Source organism: Bufo bufo, chromosome 9, assembly GCF_905171765.1.
Source record: "Bufo bufo chromosome 9, aBufBuf1.1, whole genome shotgun sequence".
In the NCBI taxonomy this organism is placed as follows: domain Eukaryota; kingdom Metazoa; phylum Chordata; class Amphibia; order Anura; family Bufonidae; genus Bufo; species Bufo bufo.
Genome location: NC_053397.1, coordinates 23,356,725 through 23,378,798, shown reverse-complemented (window position 1 = coordinate 23,378,798; position 22,074 = coordinate 23,356,725). Strand labels below are relative to the sequence as shown.

Sequence of the window (22,074 nt, the reverse complement as noted above, 5' to 3'; positions counted from 1 at the left end):
TAGTCCTACTGAATAGACTGTTAGAATTTGTATTATGGCAAGAAAAAAGCAGCTAAGTAAAGAAAAACGAGTGGCCATCATTACTTTAAGAAATGAAGGTCAGTCAGCCGGAAAATTGGGAAAACTTTGAAAGTAAGGGCTATTTGACCATGAAGGAGAGTGATGGGGTGCTGTGCCAGATGACCTGGCCTCCACAGTCACCGGACCTGAACCCAATCGAGATGGTTTGGGGTGAGCTGGACCGCAGAGTGAAGGCAAAAGGGCCAACAAGTGCTAAGCATCTCTGGGAACTCCTTCAAGACTGTTGGAAGACCATTTCTGGGGACTACCTCTTGAAGCTCATCAAGAGAATGCCAAGAGTGTGCAAAGCAGTAATCAAAGCAAAAGGTGGCTACTTTGAAGAACCTAGAATATGACATATTTTCAGTTGTTTCACACATGTTTGTTATGTATATAATTCCACATGTGTTAATTCATAGTTTTGATGCCTTCATAGTCATGAAAATAAAGAAAACTCTTTGAATGAGAAGGTGTGTCCAAACTTTTGGTCTGTACTGTATATATATATATATATATATATATATATATACATATACACATACACATACACACACAAACATACTGTGGGGATTCGCTCTGGTAAACAGTATAAGTGGACGCAGTATAGAGGCACCAACCAGTTTGTAAACCAAAAGTTCTGTGTTTATTCACACGTTAGAAAGTTCACAGAACAAAAAAACACTTTCAAGCAAAAAAGTCACCTTGCAGTATTGGTGTCAGTTCACACCATGCGGCCTGTTCTGCCAACAAGAGTCCATCAGCAGGCTTTAGTCGGCCTGTTTCCCCTCACATGGGTCTCAGACCTCCACCCAAGCACAAGCCTCAGATCCCAATACAGAGATCCCCTCTGCATGAACCCATCTGTCGTTTAAAGGCAGCTAGGTGTTAACAAAAACCCGGACAGGCACCTGCGATCCAGTCCGGTGTTTGACCTTACCTGACTGCTAATTAGTCCAGCAGCACACACTGGGAGGAAAATACCTGCCTCCACATACAATTCCCTTCTACTGTGTCACATAACCCCCCCCCCCCTTTGTTCAACCTTGAGGGGGTGAACACATGCATAAACAGTGCACCTGGGACGGGACAGTGCCTCCGCGTTTCCCTGCAACTGGCCAGCTCTATGCTCCACTGTGAACTCAAAGTTCTACAGTGACCAGAGCCATCTGGTGACCTGGGACTTCCTCTCTTTGTACAGGTGGTCACAGGCCGCGGCCAACCCTGTATAGCTCCTTCAGAGATGGCTTGTCGCCGAGCCATGGGCACCCGGTACGTAGGGTGACCACGTGTCCCGGTTTGCCCGGGATCGTCCCGTAATTTACGTTTTTGTCCCGTGTCCCGGGAGCCTTCAAACCGGGACAATAGAGAGTCCCGGAATCAACTGCCTGCCAGTCTGCAACATTGGGGGCGCATTTGTTTACGGGGAAGCAGGCCGTGCGCGGGTGATCGCTGTTCGCTCAGAACGTGACGACGCTGAAGCCCGTGCGCGCGTGCGTAGCGGTTACCTGGGAGACGTGGACGCGCTGTGTGCTGATGGCGGAGGAGTGGAACCAGAACACCGGGGAGGTGGTGTACAGGTCTCGGGACCCCATCAAGAACCTGAAGATCCGGTAAGGGAGCGCGATGAGGGGGGATGGCTGCCGATAGTGAGCGCACCTAGTGAAATGTTTGTGTCTGCAGGCAGGGTGAAGCTGCAGCGCAGCAGCGGGTGTCTCCGGTCAGTGCCTTGGTACAGCGGGTGCAGGAGGAGGAGGAGGGGGGCAGAGGGGACATCGCACTGCGGAATCTTGGCTCCAACCCCGGCACTAGTGAGTATAAAAGAGGTGTTCTCCGCGATCCCCCTGTTCTCCTGCCTTGTCAGATTGGGCAATAATAATAGAACCCATTGTAAGTCCATCACGATCTGTTACAGAATAGATTAAGCAGCCATGGACCCCCAGAGCAAAACGTGTAATGTCTCATCAATGCATCAGGAATGGCTTCAGCAGCAGCTTCAGATTATGAAAAACTATTTGATCTCCCAAATGCACAGGGATCAGGGATACTGTACACTGTGATGTCACATATAGGGATCATACACATAGTGATGTCACAGTACAGGCAGGATCATACACACAGTGATGTCACAGTACAGGGATCATACACACAGTGATGTCACAGTACAGGCAGGATCATACACATAGTGATGTCACAGTACAGGCAGGATCATACACACAGTGATGTCACAGTACAGGGATCATACACACAGTGATGTCACAGTACAGGCAGGATCATACACACAGTGATGTCACAGTACAGGGATCATACACACAGTGATGTCACAGTACAGGGATCATACACATAATGGATGTCAGTGCAGGGATAGTAAACACAGTGATGTCACAGCACAGGGATAATAAACAGTGATGTCACAGTGCAGGGATTGTAAACATGGTGATGTCACAGTACAGGGATAGTAAACAGTGATGTCACAGTACAGGGATAATAAACACAGTGATGTCACAGTGCAGGGATAATAAACACCGTGATGTCACAGTACAGGGATAGTAAACAGTGATGTCACAGTACAGGGATAATAAACACGGTGATGTCATAGTACAGGGATAGTAAACACAGTGATGTCACAGTACAGGGATAATAAACACAGTGATGTCACAGTACTGGGATAATACAGCGATGTCACAGTGCAGGGATAATAAACACAGTGATGTCACAGTACAGGGATAATAAACACGGTGATGTCACAGTGCAGGGCTAAACATAGTAAAACCTGGGGGCTACACTCAATGTTCATGGCGGACAAATTCATTTGGGCAGCCTGGAGATGATGCATGGACTGTAAGTACAAAGTACGCCGCTGTCACTAAGTGACTTAATTTTTTTTAAAAAGTATCAAAAATCATATTTTTTGGGGAGTGGACATGGGTGCGGGGGGGGCCGGGGCGGGTGTCCCTGAATGGCAGTTTGGAAATGTGGTCACCCTACCGGTACGGCTTTAACCAGACTTTTGCCTGGGGCTCAGTGACAATATTACGGTGGGTTACGGAAGGGCGTTCAGGGAGGTCAGAGAACACATCCGTGTTCCGACTAACGAACTCCTTGGCCCCCAGAGCCTGTTTAGCGAAAAAGGCTGTCAGTAATCTTTTCTGTGGCAGCCACTTCCCCTGTAGCAGAGGGATTGGAATCTCTTTCCCTAGATAAACCGGCCGTGGGCTGTTCTCAGTACAGGTCTCCCTAACCTTCCAAGGTTTTAGTAAATTCAGATGGTAGACCTGCCTCGGCTTTTGCCGACCTGGCTGGCGTACAGTACCTTGTAATTTGTGTCTCCAACTTTCTCTGATGTTTTGTAGGGCCCCTGCCACCTAGAGAGGAACTTACTGTGGACAGGAGGCCCAAAAACAAAAAACGGATCTTCCCGGCTACAATTACAGACCCCAGATGCTCGATTATAGGCCCGATTCTGGGCTGGCTGAGCTATATTCCTATGCTCCCTACCTATCCTATTTAGTAGGATTGTCTCCCCCTCACACACTGGACCTACCGTGGGCCCCTTTGCCTTGGCTTTCTGGTGTTCGAACACCTCAACTGGGCCAGGCCTCGCTACTGGAGCTTTCCCTATTTCCCGGGGATCAGTATGTACAACGGCCGGCCACATGGCTGGGAACAACAGAAAGTCTCTTCCTAGTATCACTTTATAGTGCATGCTGGTGGTTATGGCCACCTCATGGATCCGCCTGCTGACACACGTGCTTAGGGACACCAGAGCAGTAAGGTACTCTTTTAAATCTCCATATATGCTGTGCACCCCGACTTTCCGGCCTGTGAACTCGGTGGGTTGCACCAGAGAAGCCCTCACAAGGGTCACCCAACTCCCTGCGTCCAGGAGAGCCACCACGGGAGTGACTCCCACAGCCACGTGACACAAAGTTTCGTAATTGAGAGTTTCTGGAGTGTCTGACGCACAGACCCTTCTGGCATACCATGACTGTCGATACCCAAAGTTAACGTCCATGGGCTCGACCAGGTGGGGACAGTCGGCCCGTACATGGCCGGGCTCATGACACCGCCAGCAGATTATCAGGTTCCGATCCCCAAAGGGCACATTCCGTGCGGTTATTCTCAGCTCAGGCCACCGGGTCTGGGATTTTCTGGATTTTGTTACACCCTTCCCCAGAGTTCCCCCCTGGAGTTCCACAGTAGCCCCATACCATTTGACCAGGTCCACCATCCCCAGGGCACTAGTGGGAGACGTCTGGCCAACCTAGTGCTGGAGGGGTGGTGGCAATGCCTTCCAGAATTTGTCAGCTATAATACGGTCCAGCATAGCAGTGGGACTCAGTAAGTCAGGCGGTAGCCATTTTTGCAAGAGATGCAGCAAATTATAATACTGGGGTCTCGCTGGCTCAGCCGGGTTAAATTCCCACTGATGCACTCGCTGGGCCTGGACCAACACATTCACCCCCAGTCTCGCCAGGATCTCACCCTTGACCTTATAGTAGTCTGCCGCTTGCTCGTCCGGTAAATCAAAGTAAACATGTTGGGGTCCTAATGCCAGGAACCTCAGCCCACTGGTCTCGGGGTAGACTCTCCCTCACGAACACCGCCAGGTAGGTTTCGACATCATCTGTCAGTGCCATCTTGGGGATCGCCGTGTGGACCGCTTTCCAGGCATCTTTGACTCCCTGAGATACTCCTGTCTTCTCTAAGGCCATCACGTGTTGCAGCAGCCGCTGGTTCGTTTCTTGCTGTCGCTGATTAGCCTCTAGCAGTTGTCTGTTAGTCTCCTGCGCTGCTCCATGGCCTGTTGTTGCCTTAGGTTGGCCTGCACCAGCTGCTTCATCATCTCCTTAATCTTGTCCCGTGATGCTGGTTGCAACTTCGCAGGTTTAATTCAGGACATACAACAGAGCCCGAAAAAAATGCAACAAAAATATTGCGACTTTACGCCAGACTCATTGCGATTTCACGCATCCTCCACCAATTGTGGGGATTCGCTCTGGTAAACAGGATAAGCGGACGCAGTATAGAGGAACCAACCAGTTTGTAAACCAAAAGTTTAGTGTTTATTCAAACACTTTCAAGCAAAAAAGTCACCTTGCAGTATTGGTGTCAGTTCACACCATGCGGCCTGCCAACAAGAGTCCATCAGCAGGCTTTAGTCAGCCTATTTCCCCTCACATACTGCAATAATTTTCTAGGTTTAAAAAAGCACCCCTTTTTTGGCAATGCCCTCCATCTGGGGCCTATGCAGCATTAGTCAGTGTGAAATTTAAGCTTGAAATACTGCAATAATTTTCAGGGTTTTAAAAAACACCTATTTTGGGCAAAATACTAAATTTGCAGCCTTTGCTGCATCTGTCAGTGTGAAATACACGCGTTAGGTACTGCTGTTATCTTCTGTTATTAAAAAAACAATTTTGGGCCAAATACTAAATTTGCAGCCTTTGCTGCATCTGTCAGTGTGAAATACACGCGTTAGATACTGCTGTTATCTTCTGTTATTAAAAAAACACCCATTTTGGGCCAAATACTAAATTTGTGGAGAATGAGGAGAGCGTCGAATAAGGGAAGTGGCCCTGGTTGTCGTGCTGCTGGTGGAGCTCCTGTTGCAGGGAGAGGACGTGGTAGATCTGTGCCAGCTACACGCACAAGTTAAACACCTTCCTCAGGTGCAAGTAGGCGACAGAACCTGCAGCGGTATTTGGTCGGGCCTAATGCTGCTCTATGAATGGTGAGGCCTGAACAAGTATAGGCGATAGTAGATTGGGTGGCTGACAGTGCCTCCAGTTCCTTCACATTGTCTCCCACCAGTCTCCTGCTGAAAGATCAGAGTTAGCACCTGCAGCCGATGTCCATCAGTCTTTCACCTCACCCCCTTGCAAATCCGCCAAGCAGTCTGAGCCCCAAGTCATGCAGCTGTCTCTTCTGCTTTTTGATGACTCTGTTAGCAGGGTTTCCCAGGGCCATCCACCTAGCCCTGCCCCAGAAGCGGAAGAGATTGAGTGCACTGATGCCCAACCACTTATGTTTCAAGATGAGTACATGGGAGGACACAGGTGCCAACTGCTGTGGCTTTCTGCAGTGTGCAGACTGACAAGGAGGGCAGGGGTGAAGACTGGGTGGAAGATAATGTGGAGGACAATGAGGTCCTCGACCCCACATGGAATCAAGGTCATGCGAGTGACCTGTGTAGTTCGGAGGAAGAGGCGGTGGTCGCACAGAGCCACCAACACAGCAGAACAGGGATCAGGGTGCAAAAGCGGAGAGGCCGTCCCCTAGACAGTACGCCTGCTACTGCCCACCGTAGCAAGGGACCGAGCACACCAAAGCCAGCTCTAAGTGTAGTGTCCCACTAGGTAAATGTGGGCACTACACAAGGGTCAATTGGGCCACGTTGTTCTCCACCTCCTGTGGACCAGGGCCATTGTATTTTATATGTCATTTGAATGTATAATGTCATTTTATTCCTGTTATTTATGTGTATCTCCTGAGTACCAGGCCTATTAGGGGTGTAATTCCTCCTCCTAGACTGTAGAGGGAGCTAGGGAACCCCCTAGTATATATAGCCAGGTCTAGACCAGAGAGAGAGAGAGTTCAGTCAGAGTTGTGAATTCCTGAAGTCAGTGGGCACCCTAGGCAGAGGGTAGCTGGGATCTAGCCTCTGATATGCAGCTAGTCAGCCCAGGCTTCTAGTTGCAACCAGGAGAAGAGCTTGCCTCCTGAGAAGATAAGTTCCCCTAAACAGAGCATAGCAGAGCCAGTATTCCAGCCAGACTAGAGAGCTGAAGGGCAGAAGGATGTATTTGGAAAGCAACCAAGGATAAAGCCAATAATAGAGCATACGGGCCTTGGGATAAAGACAGACAGGATTTCTGAGAAAAAGTACAGCCTGATCTGTAAGTGTGTTAACCCTCTGAGTATCTTGCAAGAACATTGTGCCTGCCATTTGTATAAGCCTGCTTGTGACTGCTGCTGACATATGGAACTGAACAAAAGACTGTAAATAGTTGATTGTTTCCAGTAAAAGGAAGTTTTGGTTCACCACAACATCGTGTTCCTCAATTATTCCTATTATCAATCGGTGTGCCACCATTACCGGCACTGGTGTCACAAACTTAAAGGGACCTTGCCACCGGCACATTAAACCTGCAACACCCAGGGCACCTCACCTACCACCGGCCTAGTCCCTATACATTGAGAGTGCCCCAGAGGACTCCTGTGCCGTGACCTCACCATTGCAATACCCTGCAGGGCTGCGTACTGCACAAGGAGTTCCCTGGCGTGGCAGTTCTTCAGACAATGTGCTGATGACAAGACACGAGTGGTTTGCACGCTGGGCAATCAGAGCCTGAAGCGAGGCATAAACGTTCTCAACCTGAGCACAACCTGCATGACCAGGCATCTAAGTGCAAAGCACGAGCTGCAGTGGAGTAGACACCTCAAAAACCAAGAAAGGTCTCTGGCTCCTCCTGCTTCCTCTTCTGCTGCAGTCTCTGCCTCTTCATCCACCACTGGAGTGACCGTGCCACCTGCCACCCCGCAAACAGAGGATCTGCCAGCAACACCACCACCTGGGTCACCAAGCATCTCCACAAGGTCTCACGGAAGAGTTCAGCTCTCCATCTCCCAAACACTGGAGAGGAGGAGGAAGTACCCCCCTACCTACCCACGATCACTAGCCCTGAATGCCAGCATTTCTAAATTCCTGTCCTTTGAAATGCTGTCATACTGTCTGGTGGAGACGGATAGTTTTAAAGGCCTTATGGCGGTGGTTGTCCCACAGTACGTCGTGCCCAGCCACCACTACTTTTCAAGGCGAGCCATCCCTTCCCTGCACAACCAAGTGGGGGACAAAATCAGGTGTGCACTGCGCAACGCCATCTGTGGCAAGGTCCACCTAACTACGGATACGTAAACCAGTAAGCACGGTCAGGGCCGTTATATCTCCATAACAGCACACTGGGTAAATGCAGTGGCGGCTGGGCCTGAGGCGGATAGCAGTTTGGCGCATGTCCTTCCACCACCGAGGATTGCAGGGCGCTTCAGTTTGCCTCCTGTTGCTTCCTCCTCCTACTCCGCTTCCTCATCCTCTACCGGCTCCTCATCCGGTCAGCTTAACCCCTTCACCACCAACTTCAGCACAGCCAGGGATAAACGACAGCAGGCAGTTATAAAACTTATCTGTTTGGGGGACAAACCCCCCACCGCGCAGGAGCTGTGGACGGGCATGGAACAACAGACCGGTAAGTGGTTGGTGCCAGTGAGCCTTTAAGCCCGGCCTGGTGGTGTGCGATAATGGGCGAAATCTCGTAGCAGCTCTGGGACTAGCCAGTTTGACGCACATCCCTTGCCTGGCGCATGTGCTGAATTTGGTGGTGCAGAGGTTCCTTAAAAATTACCCCGATATGTCAGAGCTGCTGCAGAAAGTGCAGACCGTCTGTGCGCGCTTTCGGCGTTCTCACCCTGCTGCTGCTCGCCTGTCAGCGCTGCAGCGTAACTTCGGCCTTCCCGCTCACTGCCTCATATGCGACGTGCCCACAAGGTGGAACTCCAGCTTGCACATGCTGGCCAGACTGTGCGAGCAACAGCAGGCGATAGTGGAGTTTCAGCTGCAGCACGCACGGGTGAATCGCTCGGCAGAACAGCACCATTTCACCACCAATGACTGGGCCTCCATGCGAGACCTGTGTTCCTTGTTGCGCTGTTTCGAGTACTCCACCAACATGGCCAGTGCCGATAACGCCGCTCTCAGCGTTACTATCCCACTTCTATGACTTCTTGAAAAAACGCTCCTGGCGATGATGGAAGAGGATGTGGCACAGGAGGAGGAGGAGGATGAAGAGGGATCATTTCGTAGGGTTTCCGGCCAGTCATTCACAAGTGGCTCAGAGGGTGGGTTCCTGCACACACAAATGCCAGGTACACAATTGTCCAGCCAGGGCACAAATCTGGAGGATGACGAGGTGGAGGATGAGGAGGAGGAGATGGGGGAGGAGGAACAATGTTCACAGCAGGGTGGCACCCAGACCAGCTCATGACCATCACTGGTGCATGGCTGGGGGATACAGAGGACACAGACGATACACCTCCCACAGAGGACAGCTTGTCATTGCTTCTGGGCAGCCTTGACACATGAGTGATTACACGCTTCAGTGTCTCCGCAACGACCGCCGAGTTGCCCACATTCTAACTTGTGCTGATCACTGGGTGGCCACACTGCTGGATCCCCGTTACAAGGACAACGTACTGTCCTTAATTCCGTCACTGGAGCGTGATCGTAAGATGCGCGAGTACAAGCGCACGCTGGTAGACGCGCTGCTGATGGCATTCACACCTGACAGCGGGGGCACAGTGGAAGCACAAGGTAAAGGCAGAGGAGGAGGTTGCCAACGCAGCTGGGGCACCGCCAGCACCTCAGAAGGCAGGGTTAGCATGGCCGAAATGTGGAAAAGCTTTGTCAGCACGCCACAACATCCAGCACCACCAGCTGGTACGGAACATCTTAGCAGGAGGCAGCATTTCACCAACATGGTGGAGCAGTATGTGTGCACACGCCTACACGTACTGACTGACGGGTCTGCCCCCTTCAACTTCTGGGTCTCCAAATTGGGCACATGGCCTGAGCTTGCCCTTTACGCCTTGGAGATGCTGGCCTGCCCTGCAGCCAGTGTATTGTCCGAACGTGTATTCAGCACGGCAGGGGGCGTCATCACAGACAAGCGCAGCCGCCTGTCCACAGCCAATGTGGACAAGCTCACGTTCATTAAAATGAACCAGGCATGGATCCCTCAGGACTTGTCCGTACCATGTGCAGAATAGACATGTATACCGGCCGCACCCAGCCATTATTGTACTACAGCGCAATTGCTCCTGGACGCTGACGCTCCTCACCAGCACCTCCCACGATCTTCTTCCTCCTGCTGTTGGCTGGCGCGCACAGCGTGACGTCACAGAGCGACTCACGCTGTGCGCAGCCCTGCACGGCAGACAGCCGAGGACGAGGAAGCGGTGAGTACAGATCCTTCACCGCTTCCCGGTCCTCCGGTACTAATCAGCGATTCTTCCAAAATGGTATCGCTGATTAGTATTCACAGCGTTAAAGGGGAATCACGCCTATGCACTCACCCCATCAGACTGCCACACCCCCCTCGCAACGCCACTGTTATACACCAATGTGTGAATAAACACCGCTGTTTGATTAAAAAACTGTGTACTTTGCCTCTATACTGCATCCGCTAGTCCTAACTACCAGAGCGAATCCCCACTATATATATATACACACACATATACAGTGGCGTACCTACCATATAGGCAGACCACGCAGCTGATGTGGGGCCTGTGAGGAAGAGGGGCCGGCAGTGGAGGAGAATTCCTGCCCCGTCTATCTTCCTAACTGTCTCCCGTCTACTAGCCACGCCTCCCGCCTTCTAGCTCCGCCTCCCACTTGATTCCTCTGGATTGCCACAACCCTCCAGTAATGAAGTAAGTGACGACTTGTAGGTGAGGACAGTGCAGAGGTGTGTGTGTGTGGAGGAAGGGGGGTCACTCAGCTTTCCCAGACTATTCCTCTGCACATATGCCATTCAGAACAGGAGGAAAGCTGGTTGTCACTACATTATGTAATGTGACTCAGCTTTCCTGATGTCCTGCATGGCACAAGTGCAGAGGCAGGAGAAGATATTAGGATAGGTGGGGGTTGTGTTACTCAGCTTTCTCATGTCTCTCCACATGTGCAGTGGCGTCTCTAGCTTTCAAATTTTGGGGGGGCACACTGGGGTCCAGAACCAAAGTAGGTGGGGGGCAGCTATAACAACGATACATTTACACAAGTACGCTTAGAAATGCTGCGATACTTTACCCAATACCTAAAACCGCAACAGGGAAGAAAAGTCCAGCTGTCTGTGGTTTTAAAAAAAAAAACAATCACTCAGATTTCAACATGTCCTAGTTGCCTGTGGATGACACTGCTATGGGGGGGGGGGGGATCTGTGGATGACACATACCGTATATAGCATCTTATGCTATATGTGTCATCCACAGATCCACCCCATGACAGTGTCATCCCCATTTCCCCCTCCATAACAGTGTCATCCACAGATCCCCCTCCCTATAAGTGTCATCCACAGATCCCCCTCCCTATAACAGTGTCATCCACAGATCCCCCTCCCTATAACAGTGTCATCCACAGATCCCCCTCCCTATAACAGTGTCATCCACAGATCCCCCTCCCTATAACAGTGTCATCCACAGATCCCCCTCCCTATAACAGTGTCATCCACAGATCCCCCTCCCTATAACAGTGTCATCCACAGATCCACCCCATGACAGTGTCATCCCCATTTCCCCCTCCATAACAGTGTCATCCACAGATCCCCCTCCCTATAACAGTGTCATCCACAGATCCCCCTCCCTATAACAGTGTCATCCACAGATCCCCCTCCCTATAACAGTGTCATCCACAGATCCCCCTCCCTATAACAGTGTCATCCACAGATCCCCCTCCCTATAACAGTGTCATCCACAGATCCCCCTCCCTATAACAGTGTCATCCACAGATCCCCCTCCCTATAACAGTGTCATCCACAGATCCCCCTCCCTATAACAGTGTCATCCACAGATCCCCCTCCCTATAACAGTGTCATCCACAGATCCCCCTCCCTATAACAGTGTCATCCACAGATCCCCCTCCCTATAAAAGTGTCATCCACAGATCCCCCTCCCTATAACAGTGTCATCCACAGATCCCCCTCCCTATAACAGTGTCATCCACAGATCCCCCTCCCTATAACAGTGTCATCCACAGATCCCCCTCCCTATAACAGTGTCATCCACAGATCCCCCTCCCTATAACAGTGTCATCCACAGATCCCCCTCCCTATAACAGTGTCATCCACAGATCCCCCTCCCTATAACAGTGTCATCCACAGATCCCCCTCCCTATAACAGTGTCATCCACAGATCCCCCTCCCTATAACAGTGTCATCCACAGATCCCCCTCCCTATAACAGTGTCATCCACAGATCTCCCTCCCTATAACAGTGTCATTCACAGATCTCCCTCCCTATAACAGTGTCATTCACAGATCTCCCTGCCCGCCACTCACAGGAGTGTACATTTGACATTTCTAAACTGTAATCCATATCCTGCAGTAACTTTAACTTTAAATCAGGATTAAGCGGCCGCTCATCTCTACTAGTACCTTAACCTTACACCCCTCGGCTAGCTTCGGTAACAGGGCCAGGCTACAGCCTACAGGTACTGCCTGTTAGTTGTTACCGAGCGAGTGCGGATTTTTGCAGGTCAGAGGATACGGATTACAGTTTAGAAGAAATGTACACTCCTGTGAGCGGTCCAGACCAGTGGCGGATCCAGAGCCTGGTCTCGGGAGGGGCACTTCCAGATTATTTTCTGTCCGCCGCCACAGAACAAGGGTGCTTATAGAACAGACTACACAGTGTAGAGGTATACTGTATATTGTGTGGCACAGTGTAGAGGTATACGGTTTATTGTGTGGCACAGTGTAGGCTATATGTGTATAACAAACATATTTCACATGAAAACTTAGAATTACTTGGCTTGGCCCTTGGGGATCTCGGACGCCACTTCAACACTTTGGCCAGGGGCTCGGCGGAGCTGATGTTGTGTTTTATCCTAATGAGAAAGATTTCATAATAAGGATTTGGAGAAGGGGCAGAGGGATAGCAGAGCGGGGAGAGGATGGTGCTGCTACTAGAGGGTCATACCATGGGGGAGTAATAAAGCCCACCATAATACCCCCCCAGTAGAAATAATTCTCCTTATAATGTGACAATGCAAAAAAATACCCCCTTGTAATGCCCCCAGTTGAGCTAATGTCCCCCATAATATGCCAGTATAAAATACCCCTATATAGTGCCCTCAGTAAATGCCCCCATAATGCTCCTCTCCCCCCTTCCTCCTAGTGCCCCCCATAATGTACCAGTATAAAATGCCCCATATATCGTGCCCCAGTAGATGCCCTCACTGTCCCCCATAATTTGCAAGTATAAAATACCCCTTCTTAGTGCCCCCCGTAGAAGACTCCATAGTACTCCTCTCCCCCTTCCCCATAGTACCCACCATAATGTGTCCCAGTATAAAATGCTACTGTACAGAGCCCCCCATATAAAATTCCCCTTCTTTGTGGCCTCTATAGATGCCCCTATAGTGCCCACCAATAACGTGCCAGTAATAAGTGCCCTCAATAACGTGCCAGTAATAAGTGCCCCCAATAACGTGCCAGTAATAAGTGCCCCCAATAACGTGCCAGTAATAAGTGCCCCCAATAACGTGCCAGTAACAAGAGCCACCTAATGTGCCAGTAATAAGAGCCCAGCCCCCCATCATGTGCCAGTAATAAGCCCCCCATCATGTGCCAGTAATAGGTCCCCCATCATGTGCCAGTAATAAGCCCCCCCATCATGTGCCAGTAATAATCCCCCCATCATGTGCCAGTAATAAGCCCCCCCATTATGTGCCAGTAATAAGCCCCCATCATGTGCCAGTATTAAGCCCCCCATCAAGTGCCAGTAATAAGCCCCCCATCACGTGCCAGTAATAAGCCCTCCATCACGTGCCAGTAATAAGCCCCCCATCACGGGCCAGTAATAAGCCCCCCCATCATGTGCCAGTAATAAGCCCCCCATCATGTGCCAGTAATAAGCCTCCCCAATGTGCCAGTAACAAGAGCCCCCCTAATGTGCCTGTAAAACTATTGTAAAAAATAAATAAAAAACACTTATACTTACCTCCTTGGCAGCGATGCGATGCAGGCCTCTTCCGGCCTGTGTCCCACGCTGTATGGCTCAGGCGGCGCGATGACATAGTCGCGCCGCCTGCGCCGGCCTCTGATAGGCTGCCGGCCTAGTGCCTGCAGCCTATCAGAGGAAGGGGAAGGGACACGCCTCTCCCTCCCCTACCGCAGCACAGCACAGGCAGATGACTATGGAGATGAGCGCAATGGAAGCACTCATCTCCCTGTTGTGCCCGGCTGCAGCCGCTCAGTTGGGGGGGCACATGGGGGGGCGACGCCACTGCTGCACATATGCCATTCAGAACAGGAGGAAAGCTGGTTGTCACTACATTATGTAATGTGACTCAGCTTTCCTGATGTCCTGCATGGCACAAGTGCAGAGGCAGGAGAAGATATGAGGGGAGGTGGGAGTTGTGTTACTCAGCTTTCTCATGTCTCTCCACATGTGCCATGCAGGACAGTAGAAAAGCTGGGTGCTATTACATCATGTAATGTCATTCAGATTTCCTGCTATCCTGCAAGGCATAAAGGCAGATAATAAGAACATGGAAAGGCAGGGGGGAGGGGTTCACCCAGCTTTCCCAGAGACTCCTGTCCCTGCACATGTGTCATGCAGGATAGTAAGTAATGTCAGTGTCTCCCAGCTGTCCTGCATGACACAGAGAATGGGGGAAGAGGGGGCACTCACTTCCTCACACCTTTCTCATGTCTCTGTGCATGTGCCATGCTGGACAGCAGGAAAGTTGGGTGGTATTACATCATGTAACGCCCCAGATTCTTGTCAAAATATGCTGAACACCGCCAGAACCTACCAGATCCCATTCACTATAATGGGTCTGTTGGGTTCCGGCGTGAGTGCTGCCATTTTATAGAGCAAAATACCGCTGCATGAGATGGGGCAGGTCGAGAAGTTAGGGAGGGTAGTAAGAGGAGCCAGGGCGTATAGTGGGAGAGACTAGGAACAGGCATGGGGGCCCAATCTAAATTCTTGCTCTGGGGCCCAATGATTTCTATGTACGCCCCTGCACATATACATATATCAGTCAACTAGATAGATGCATTATTATAGGTATTCATGGAATAAAAAAAGGACATATAGAGAGAGAAAAGAAGGACATTAGTTACAAAGACTTTACATGAAGTTTATAGAAAGTTCTGCCCATTTACCAGTATTCTCTCTCTGCACTCTATGTAAATCTGCCGCTAGATGGCAGCACTGATGCCATATCCGGCAGCCCAGTGTCAGTAAAAGTGTGTGCAGTTCAGGCAGGGACTGATCTCAGCTCAGGGCTGTCACTACTAAAGACACAGGGGAGAGGGAGCAGCCTGCACTCTGCTGTTCTGCACTCAGCCCAGTCCTGACAGCTGGAGACATCATGCAGGCTGAATCAGGGATTGTACCTGACTTTGAGGTGGGAGAAGACTTCCAAGAAGAGCCCAAGACCTACTACGAGCTGAAAAGTCAGCCCCTAAATTACAGGTCAGTGCCATCTGCTGGAACTGGGTCTTGTTTACAGCCCTGGGGTTGGCTGCTTATCTTATATCGTCCTATGGTGTTTATTGCAACCTTGTATCAGTGTCTTTGTTTGGAAAACATTGCATCTTGGTATTTTGCATTGCAACATTGTATCAGTATAGTTGTACTTTCCATGTGACATGTATTCCATATTAGGCATGGGAGAGTAAAGCATTTAACCCAGTGGAGTCTGGATTGTTCTGCAGGACCTTTATTAGTTCTCTGCTGCTGGTCCACAGTGTGGGCTGAACATGAATTACTGCCACAACACAGAATGTTCTGCTGTGTATAGGGATAATGGGTGCTGCCCAGTGCTTGCCCCTGTCATACAATAAGGGGGTTGTAGGGAGAATGTATTTCTTTGTTGGGAAAATAAAAAAAAATTGTTGCAAATTCATAGCTGTGTAATGTCTATTGAACCTCTGCTGCTGCAGAACCTCTTGGATAGCAGAGTTAGTAGTCAGCTGCTCTGCAGCATTTAAAGGGACATGCCCATTTTCCTCTCTGTGCATCTGGACCTGGCCAGAAAGTTCACCTTTTCCAATGCGGGCCAGCTATGACCAATATTAAGCTTTTCATTTCTATTTACCACCGGGGTATGCGGAATCTATGAATAAATGACTACAAATGACTTTTGATTACCTTTTTAATGGATTGGCGGTTAGCTGCACCACGTTTATCCCATGATTGCTTTTCATATGGGTAAACGCCACGGGGGAAAGGTCGTTACGTAATATGTAGAGCTGTCGATGGGATTAGTTTGTGGGGTTTGTTTATGGAAAACAGTCCTAAAATTATAATTTTATTTATTTATTTTAAATAGTAGTTTTGCTGGTGCTGGTCTGATTTCATAAGTATTGGCGCCCCACCAAGGTAATTTGATGTGCACATTCCAATACATCTGCAATTACTGGAGGCAGCCATATTGTGGGCAGTGCCAACCTTCATCAAATTTTAGCCAATTTAATGTGAGAGAGTCCTAAGAAAAGACTGAGATATGGGGGTGTAGCTGGCTGGTCTGACAGCTGCTAGGTCTAATCAAGGCACCGATGTAGCAGAGCTGATTTTGTCATGTCATTTGTAAAACCTCAGGTAGCACATCTGTCATGATGAGCTCGGTTCTGCCACCTCTGCAGGTGACTGGCGCGATTCAGCCTGCAATGCCCATAGGCCTGTGGCATCTGCCAGTTAACAACAGAACAATAGGGATCTACAGTCATGTGAAAAAATTAGGACACCCTTTGAAAGCATGTGGTTTTTTGTAACATTTTTAATAAATGGTTATTTCATCTCCGTTTAAACAATACAGAGAGATTAAAGTAATCCAACTAAACAAAGAAAACTGAAGAAAAGTCTTTTCAAGATCTTCTGTAAATGTCATTCTACAAAAATGCCTATTCTAACTGAGGAAAAAGATAGGACACCCTCACATGTATTCCCTCTTAAATTGGCTCAGATCTCACACAGGTATATCACACCAGGTGCACATAATTAGTAGATCGTTACTCTGCATGTTGAATGAGGCTTGCCCTATTTAAACCTCAGACATTTAGTTTGGTGTGCTCCTGACTGTTGAAGTGAGAGTGAGCACCATGGTGAGAGCAAAAGAGCTGTCAGAGGACTTCAGAAAAAAGATTGTAGCAGCCTATGAGTCTGGGAAGGGATTTAAAAAGATCTCAAAAGATTTTGAAATCAGCCATTCCACTGTCCGGAAGATAGTCTACAAGTGGAGGGCTTTCAAAACAACTGCCAACATGCCCAGGACTGGTCGCCCCAGCAAGTTCACCCCAAGAGCAGACCGCAAGATGCTAAAAGAGGTATCCAAAAACTCTAAAGTGTCATCTCGAGAACTACAGCAGGCTCTGGCTACTGTTGATGTAGAAGTACATGCCTCTACAATCAGAAAGAGACTGTACAAGTTTAACTTGCATGGGAGGTGTGCAAGGAGGAAACCTTTGCTTTCCAAGAGAAACATCGAGGCCAGACTGACATTTGCCAGCGATAAAGTTGACAAAGACCAGGACTTCTGGAATAATGTTCTTTGGACAGATGAGTCCAAAATTGAATTATTTGGACACAACAGCAGAGGACATGTTTGGCGTAAACCAAACACAGCATTCCAAGAAAAGAACCTCATACCAACTGTGAAGCATGGAGGTGGAAGTGTCATGGTTTGGGGCTGCTTTGCTGCAGCAGGACCTGGTCAGCTCACCATCATAGAATCCACGATGAATTCTACTGTGTATCAGAAGGTGCTTGAAGAACATGTGAGACCATCAGTTAGAAAATTAAAGCTGAAGCGGAACTGGACCATGCAACATGACAATGACCCAAAACATACTAGTAAATCAACCAAAGATTGGCTGAAAAAGAAGAAATGGAGAGTCCTGGAATGGCCAAGTCAAAGTCCAGATTTGAATCCCATTGAGATGCTGTGGGGTGACTTGAAAAGGGCTGTACGTGCAAGAAACCCCTCAAACATCTCACAGCTGAAAAAGTTCTGCATTGAGGAGTGGGGTAAAATTTCCTCAGACCGATGTCGAAGACTGGTAGATGGCTACAAGAACCGTCTCACTGCAGTTATTTCAGCCAAAGGAGGTAACACTCGCTATTAGGGGCAAGGGTGTCCTATCTTTTTCCTCAGTTAGAATAGGCATTTTTGTAGAATGACATTTACAGAAGATCTTGAAAAGACTTTTCTTCAGTTTTCTTTGTTTAGTCGGATTACTTTAATCTCTCTGTATTGTTGAAACGGAGATGAAATAACCATTTATTAAAAATGTTACAAAAAACCACATGCTTTCAAAGGGTGTCCTAATTTTTTCACATGACTGTATGATCTAGAACATGTTCCAAACCTTTGTTGTGCCATTGTAGCCTTTGTGTGACCTCTGTGCTGGGTGGACTGAGGTGTTGACCTCCTGGTTCACTTTTTTTTAAATTGTTCTGGATTATCAGCTGGAAACAGTGATTGGAACTGCTCCAAAAATGCAGAGAAATAAGAAAAAGTATCAATAGCAAATCCCATTGTATATTCCGTAGCTATATTCAGGTTGATCTTCCTTATACCACAACATGTAGTTGTGCAGGGTTTTTTGTTTCCGTTGTGTTTCCATTTCCGTCCCGTTTTTCCGTATGGCATATACAGTATACAGTAATTACATAGAAACAATTGGGCTGGGCATAACATTTTCAATAGATGGTTCGGCAATAACGGAACAGATACGGAAGACATACGGCTGCATTTCCGTATGTGTTCCGTTTTTTTTCCGGAACCATTGACTTAAATGGAGCCACGTAACGTGATTTGCGGGCAATAATAGGACATGTTCTATCTTTCAACAGAACGGAAATCCGGAAACGGATTGCATAAGGAATACATTCCATTAAAATGAACGCAAAAAATGGCCCGTAAACCGAAAAAAATAAATTGGTTGTGTGAAAGAGGCCTTACAGCTATGCAACCTATGTGTGAATGGGTCCGCGATCCGCTGCGGCTGCCCCACGGACGGTGTTTGTGCATTGCGGGCCGCAGCACGGCCATGGGGTGCACACGTTCGTGTGCTAAGGCCTGTTCAGATTTTTGTTCTTAATATACAGTACCCAGGAAGGTTCACTTTAGGCCCCATTCATACGACCATATTTATGGTCCGAATGCGATCAGCGTTTTTTAAAGATAGGATGAGGACCCATTCATTTCAATGGGTCCGCAACAAATGCGGACAGGACTCGTGTGCTGTCCAATTCCGTATGTCTTATCTGTAGCCCCACAAAAGAGAGAGAACATGTCCTATTCTTGTCCGTTTTGCAGACAAGGATAGGCATTGTTACAATGGATCTGCAAAAAAAAAAAAAAACTGATGCAACACGGATGTCATGTATTTTTAGCGGATCCATGTTTTGCGGACCGCAAAATACATACGGTCATGTGAATGAACCCTTAGCATGGGCATAGGAATAGCCATAACAGCCATAGCACTTGCTATGGGGCCCAAAGGTTGGAGGGGGGGGGGGGGGGTGCTCTATCAGGTGCAAAAACATTGTGCCTTTTTGTGACGAATATCCTGGCTTTTTGCTATAATGTTGGTTTTCTGAGATATGATGCTATTTACGGTACATACTCGATTATTGCTACTTATGTTGCTGTTTTAATTTACACTAGGTCAGGGATCAGCAACCTCCGGCACTCCAGCTGTTCTGAAACTACAACTCCCAGAATGCTCCTTGCACTTCTAGGAGAGTTACAAGAATGACGGAGGAAGTGTCCATGCTGGTAGTTATAGTTCCACAGCAGCTGGAGTGCCAAAGTTTGCACTAGGTGGTGGCGGCCCCCGTCTTAGGGTCCATTCACACGTCCGCATCCATTCCGCAATTTTGCGGAACAGGTGTGGACCCATTCATTTTCAATGGGGCCGGAATGTGCTGTCCGGATCCGCACTTCCGCTCCGCAAAAAAAATAGAACATGTCCTATTCTTGTCCACAAGAACAAGAAAAGGCATTTTCTATTAGAGTGCTGGCGATAAGCGGTCAGCAAAATGCTGAACGCACATTGCCGGTGTCCGTATTTTGCGGATTCGCAAAACACATACGGACGTGTGAATGGACCCTTGTTTTGCTATGCTGCCCTATGAATTCTAGTGACGCCTCTGCTCTTTAGTATTATATTATCTTCCTGTCCAGCCACAAGGAAGGGAGGGGACATTATAAAGTGATCGCTACCGTTCTCATTCTTGAAGATTACATAACCGTCAAACGTCAGATCAAAGAAAACTTGATGACCAACTTTGGGAAACTAACAACACAACCACCATCGCCGATATTTCTGCATGCTTATGTCTGTAGCCTTAAAGGGGTATTCCCATAAAAGAAAATATGTCAGATATCAATACTGACTGATCCCTGGGGGTCTGACTGCAGCAACCCCCATGATCACTACAGTAAAGGGGCTGCATTACTTGCTTTGCGCGGCTGTTTTTTTTTTTTTTAGCGAGTTCCTGCGCAGCGTCGCTACCACCAAGAATCCCTAACAAAATTCTACGTGATTGGGCAGTGAAGACCAAGACCATGACATGCATGAAACAACCCCAGCGGACATTGCACTGTGACCAGCAGAGGCGTGGAGGTTGTGCTCCCATTCATCAGATCCTAGGGGTATTATAGTGAGCGATATACAGATGTAGATATATGGTTTCTACTAGAGATGAGCAAAGTTTTGGAAAATTTCGATTCGGCTGCTTCGCCAAATTTTAGAAAAAAATTTAAAAAATCGCTTTGCTCATTTATTTGTGAGTAATGGGTGCAATGACAGGGAGCGGCGATTGTGCGTTCATAGCTGATTGCGGCATCTGACAGTAATAGTAAAGTGTAAAACAAAAAAAAATAAAAAATCACACCTACCTCACCCGTTAGATCGCGAAGAGCCAGCCACCGCCATCTTCATTGAAGATCCAGCGCCAAATGTCGTGCGGCCCATGATGACATCAACACATGTTCTGGCATGGTGATGTCATACATCACCGCGCATAGGATTTTCCGTGGGAACTTCAATCAAGATGGCGGCGGCCGGCTCTTCACACTCAAATGGATGAGGCAAGTAGGACTTATTTTTATATTTTTTTACCACCGTTTCAGGGAACGCGATTCGTTGCCACGAAGCACGAGGAAATTCCGACTTGAATTCGCTCAGCACTAGTTTCTACTGCACCAAAAGGAAACCCTTTCTACGCCGTGGGACCAAATTCAATTTACCAATATAATTCTAAAACTCATTATATCTTATGGGGGGAGAGGGGGGGTTGTCTATTATATATATTTTTTTAAATAAATAAAGCTAATTGAAATGAGCATTGTGCGTGCTTCCCATCTGGTTGGTACTGTACATGTAACATGAATAGAATGCCAGTGCTACAGTTAAGACTGACACACAATAGTAAGACATATGTAACAGGGACCCATTCAGATTTATACACTATTCAGGGATGTTAACGTTTGGTAATAAGCCCTAACTATAATTATAGCCATTAGTGACTCTACCATATGGGGCGGTCATTCCGAGGGGCATGGCTTGTATAAAAGTCTATGGCTAAATATATTCATCACTGAGACCTTAGACGAGAACCCTACATTAAAGAGGACCTTTCATGGGTCCAGACTTTATAAACTAAGTATCAGGGTATGTAGGGCATACAGCGGGGATCTAATAACGGTTTCAATTTTTTCTCGGCGCCGCTCCGTTCGCCCGCTGTGGCCCCCGTTAAATTCTCGCACCCTGTATGCTAATTTTCGCATCGGATACAGGGAGGAGGAGACGCCCACAGAGAAAGTCTCCTCCTCCCTGTATCCGATGCGAAAATTTGCATACAGGGTGCGAGAATTTAACGGGGGCCACAGCGGGCGAACGGAGCGGTGCCCAGAAAAAATAGTAAGCGCTATTAGATCCCCGCTGTATGCCCTACCTACCCTGATACTTAGTTTATAAAGTCTGGACCCATGAAAGGTCCTCTTTAATATCCTACCCCACACATGACCATCTAAATATATTCCGATTTCAGACCCCTATATTAAAATCATACGACAGAACAGACCCCCTAAATATTTTCAGACTTAATATATTAATATCAGACCCCAGTCCAAACACCTACCGTATATCAATTTCAAACCCCATACTAGACCCCTATAATAATTCAAACCCCAGGCCAGACCCCTACAGTAATGTTATACCCCAGA

The 22,074-nt window shown here is 48.3% G+C and overlaps 1 protein-coding gene across 8 annotated transcripts in view; it reads left to right on the top strand.

Moving 5' to 3' along the window:
- Positions 1–15,115: 15,115 nt before the first annotated feature.
- MITF (melanocyte inducing transcription factor) overlaps positions 15,116–22,074 on the top strand; it is a 195,567-nt gene continuing 188,608 nt past the window's right edge. For all 8 annotated transcript variants that reach the window (XM_040406575.1, XM_040406573.1, XM_040406581.1 and 5 more), the window contains exon 1: positions 15,116–15,311. In XM_040406575.1, coding sequence (XP_040262509.1) covers positions 15,208–15,311 — 104 coding nt within the window. In that variant the 5' untranslated portion in view covers positions 15,116–15,207. The remainder of the gene's footprint in view (positions 15,312–22,074) is intronic.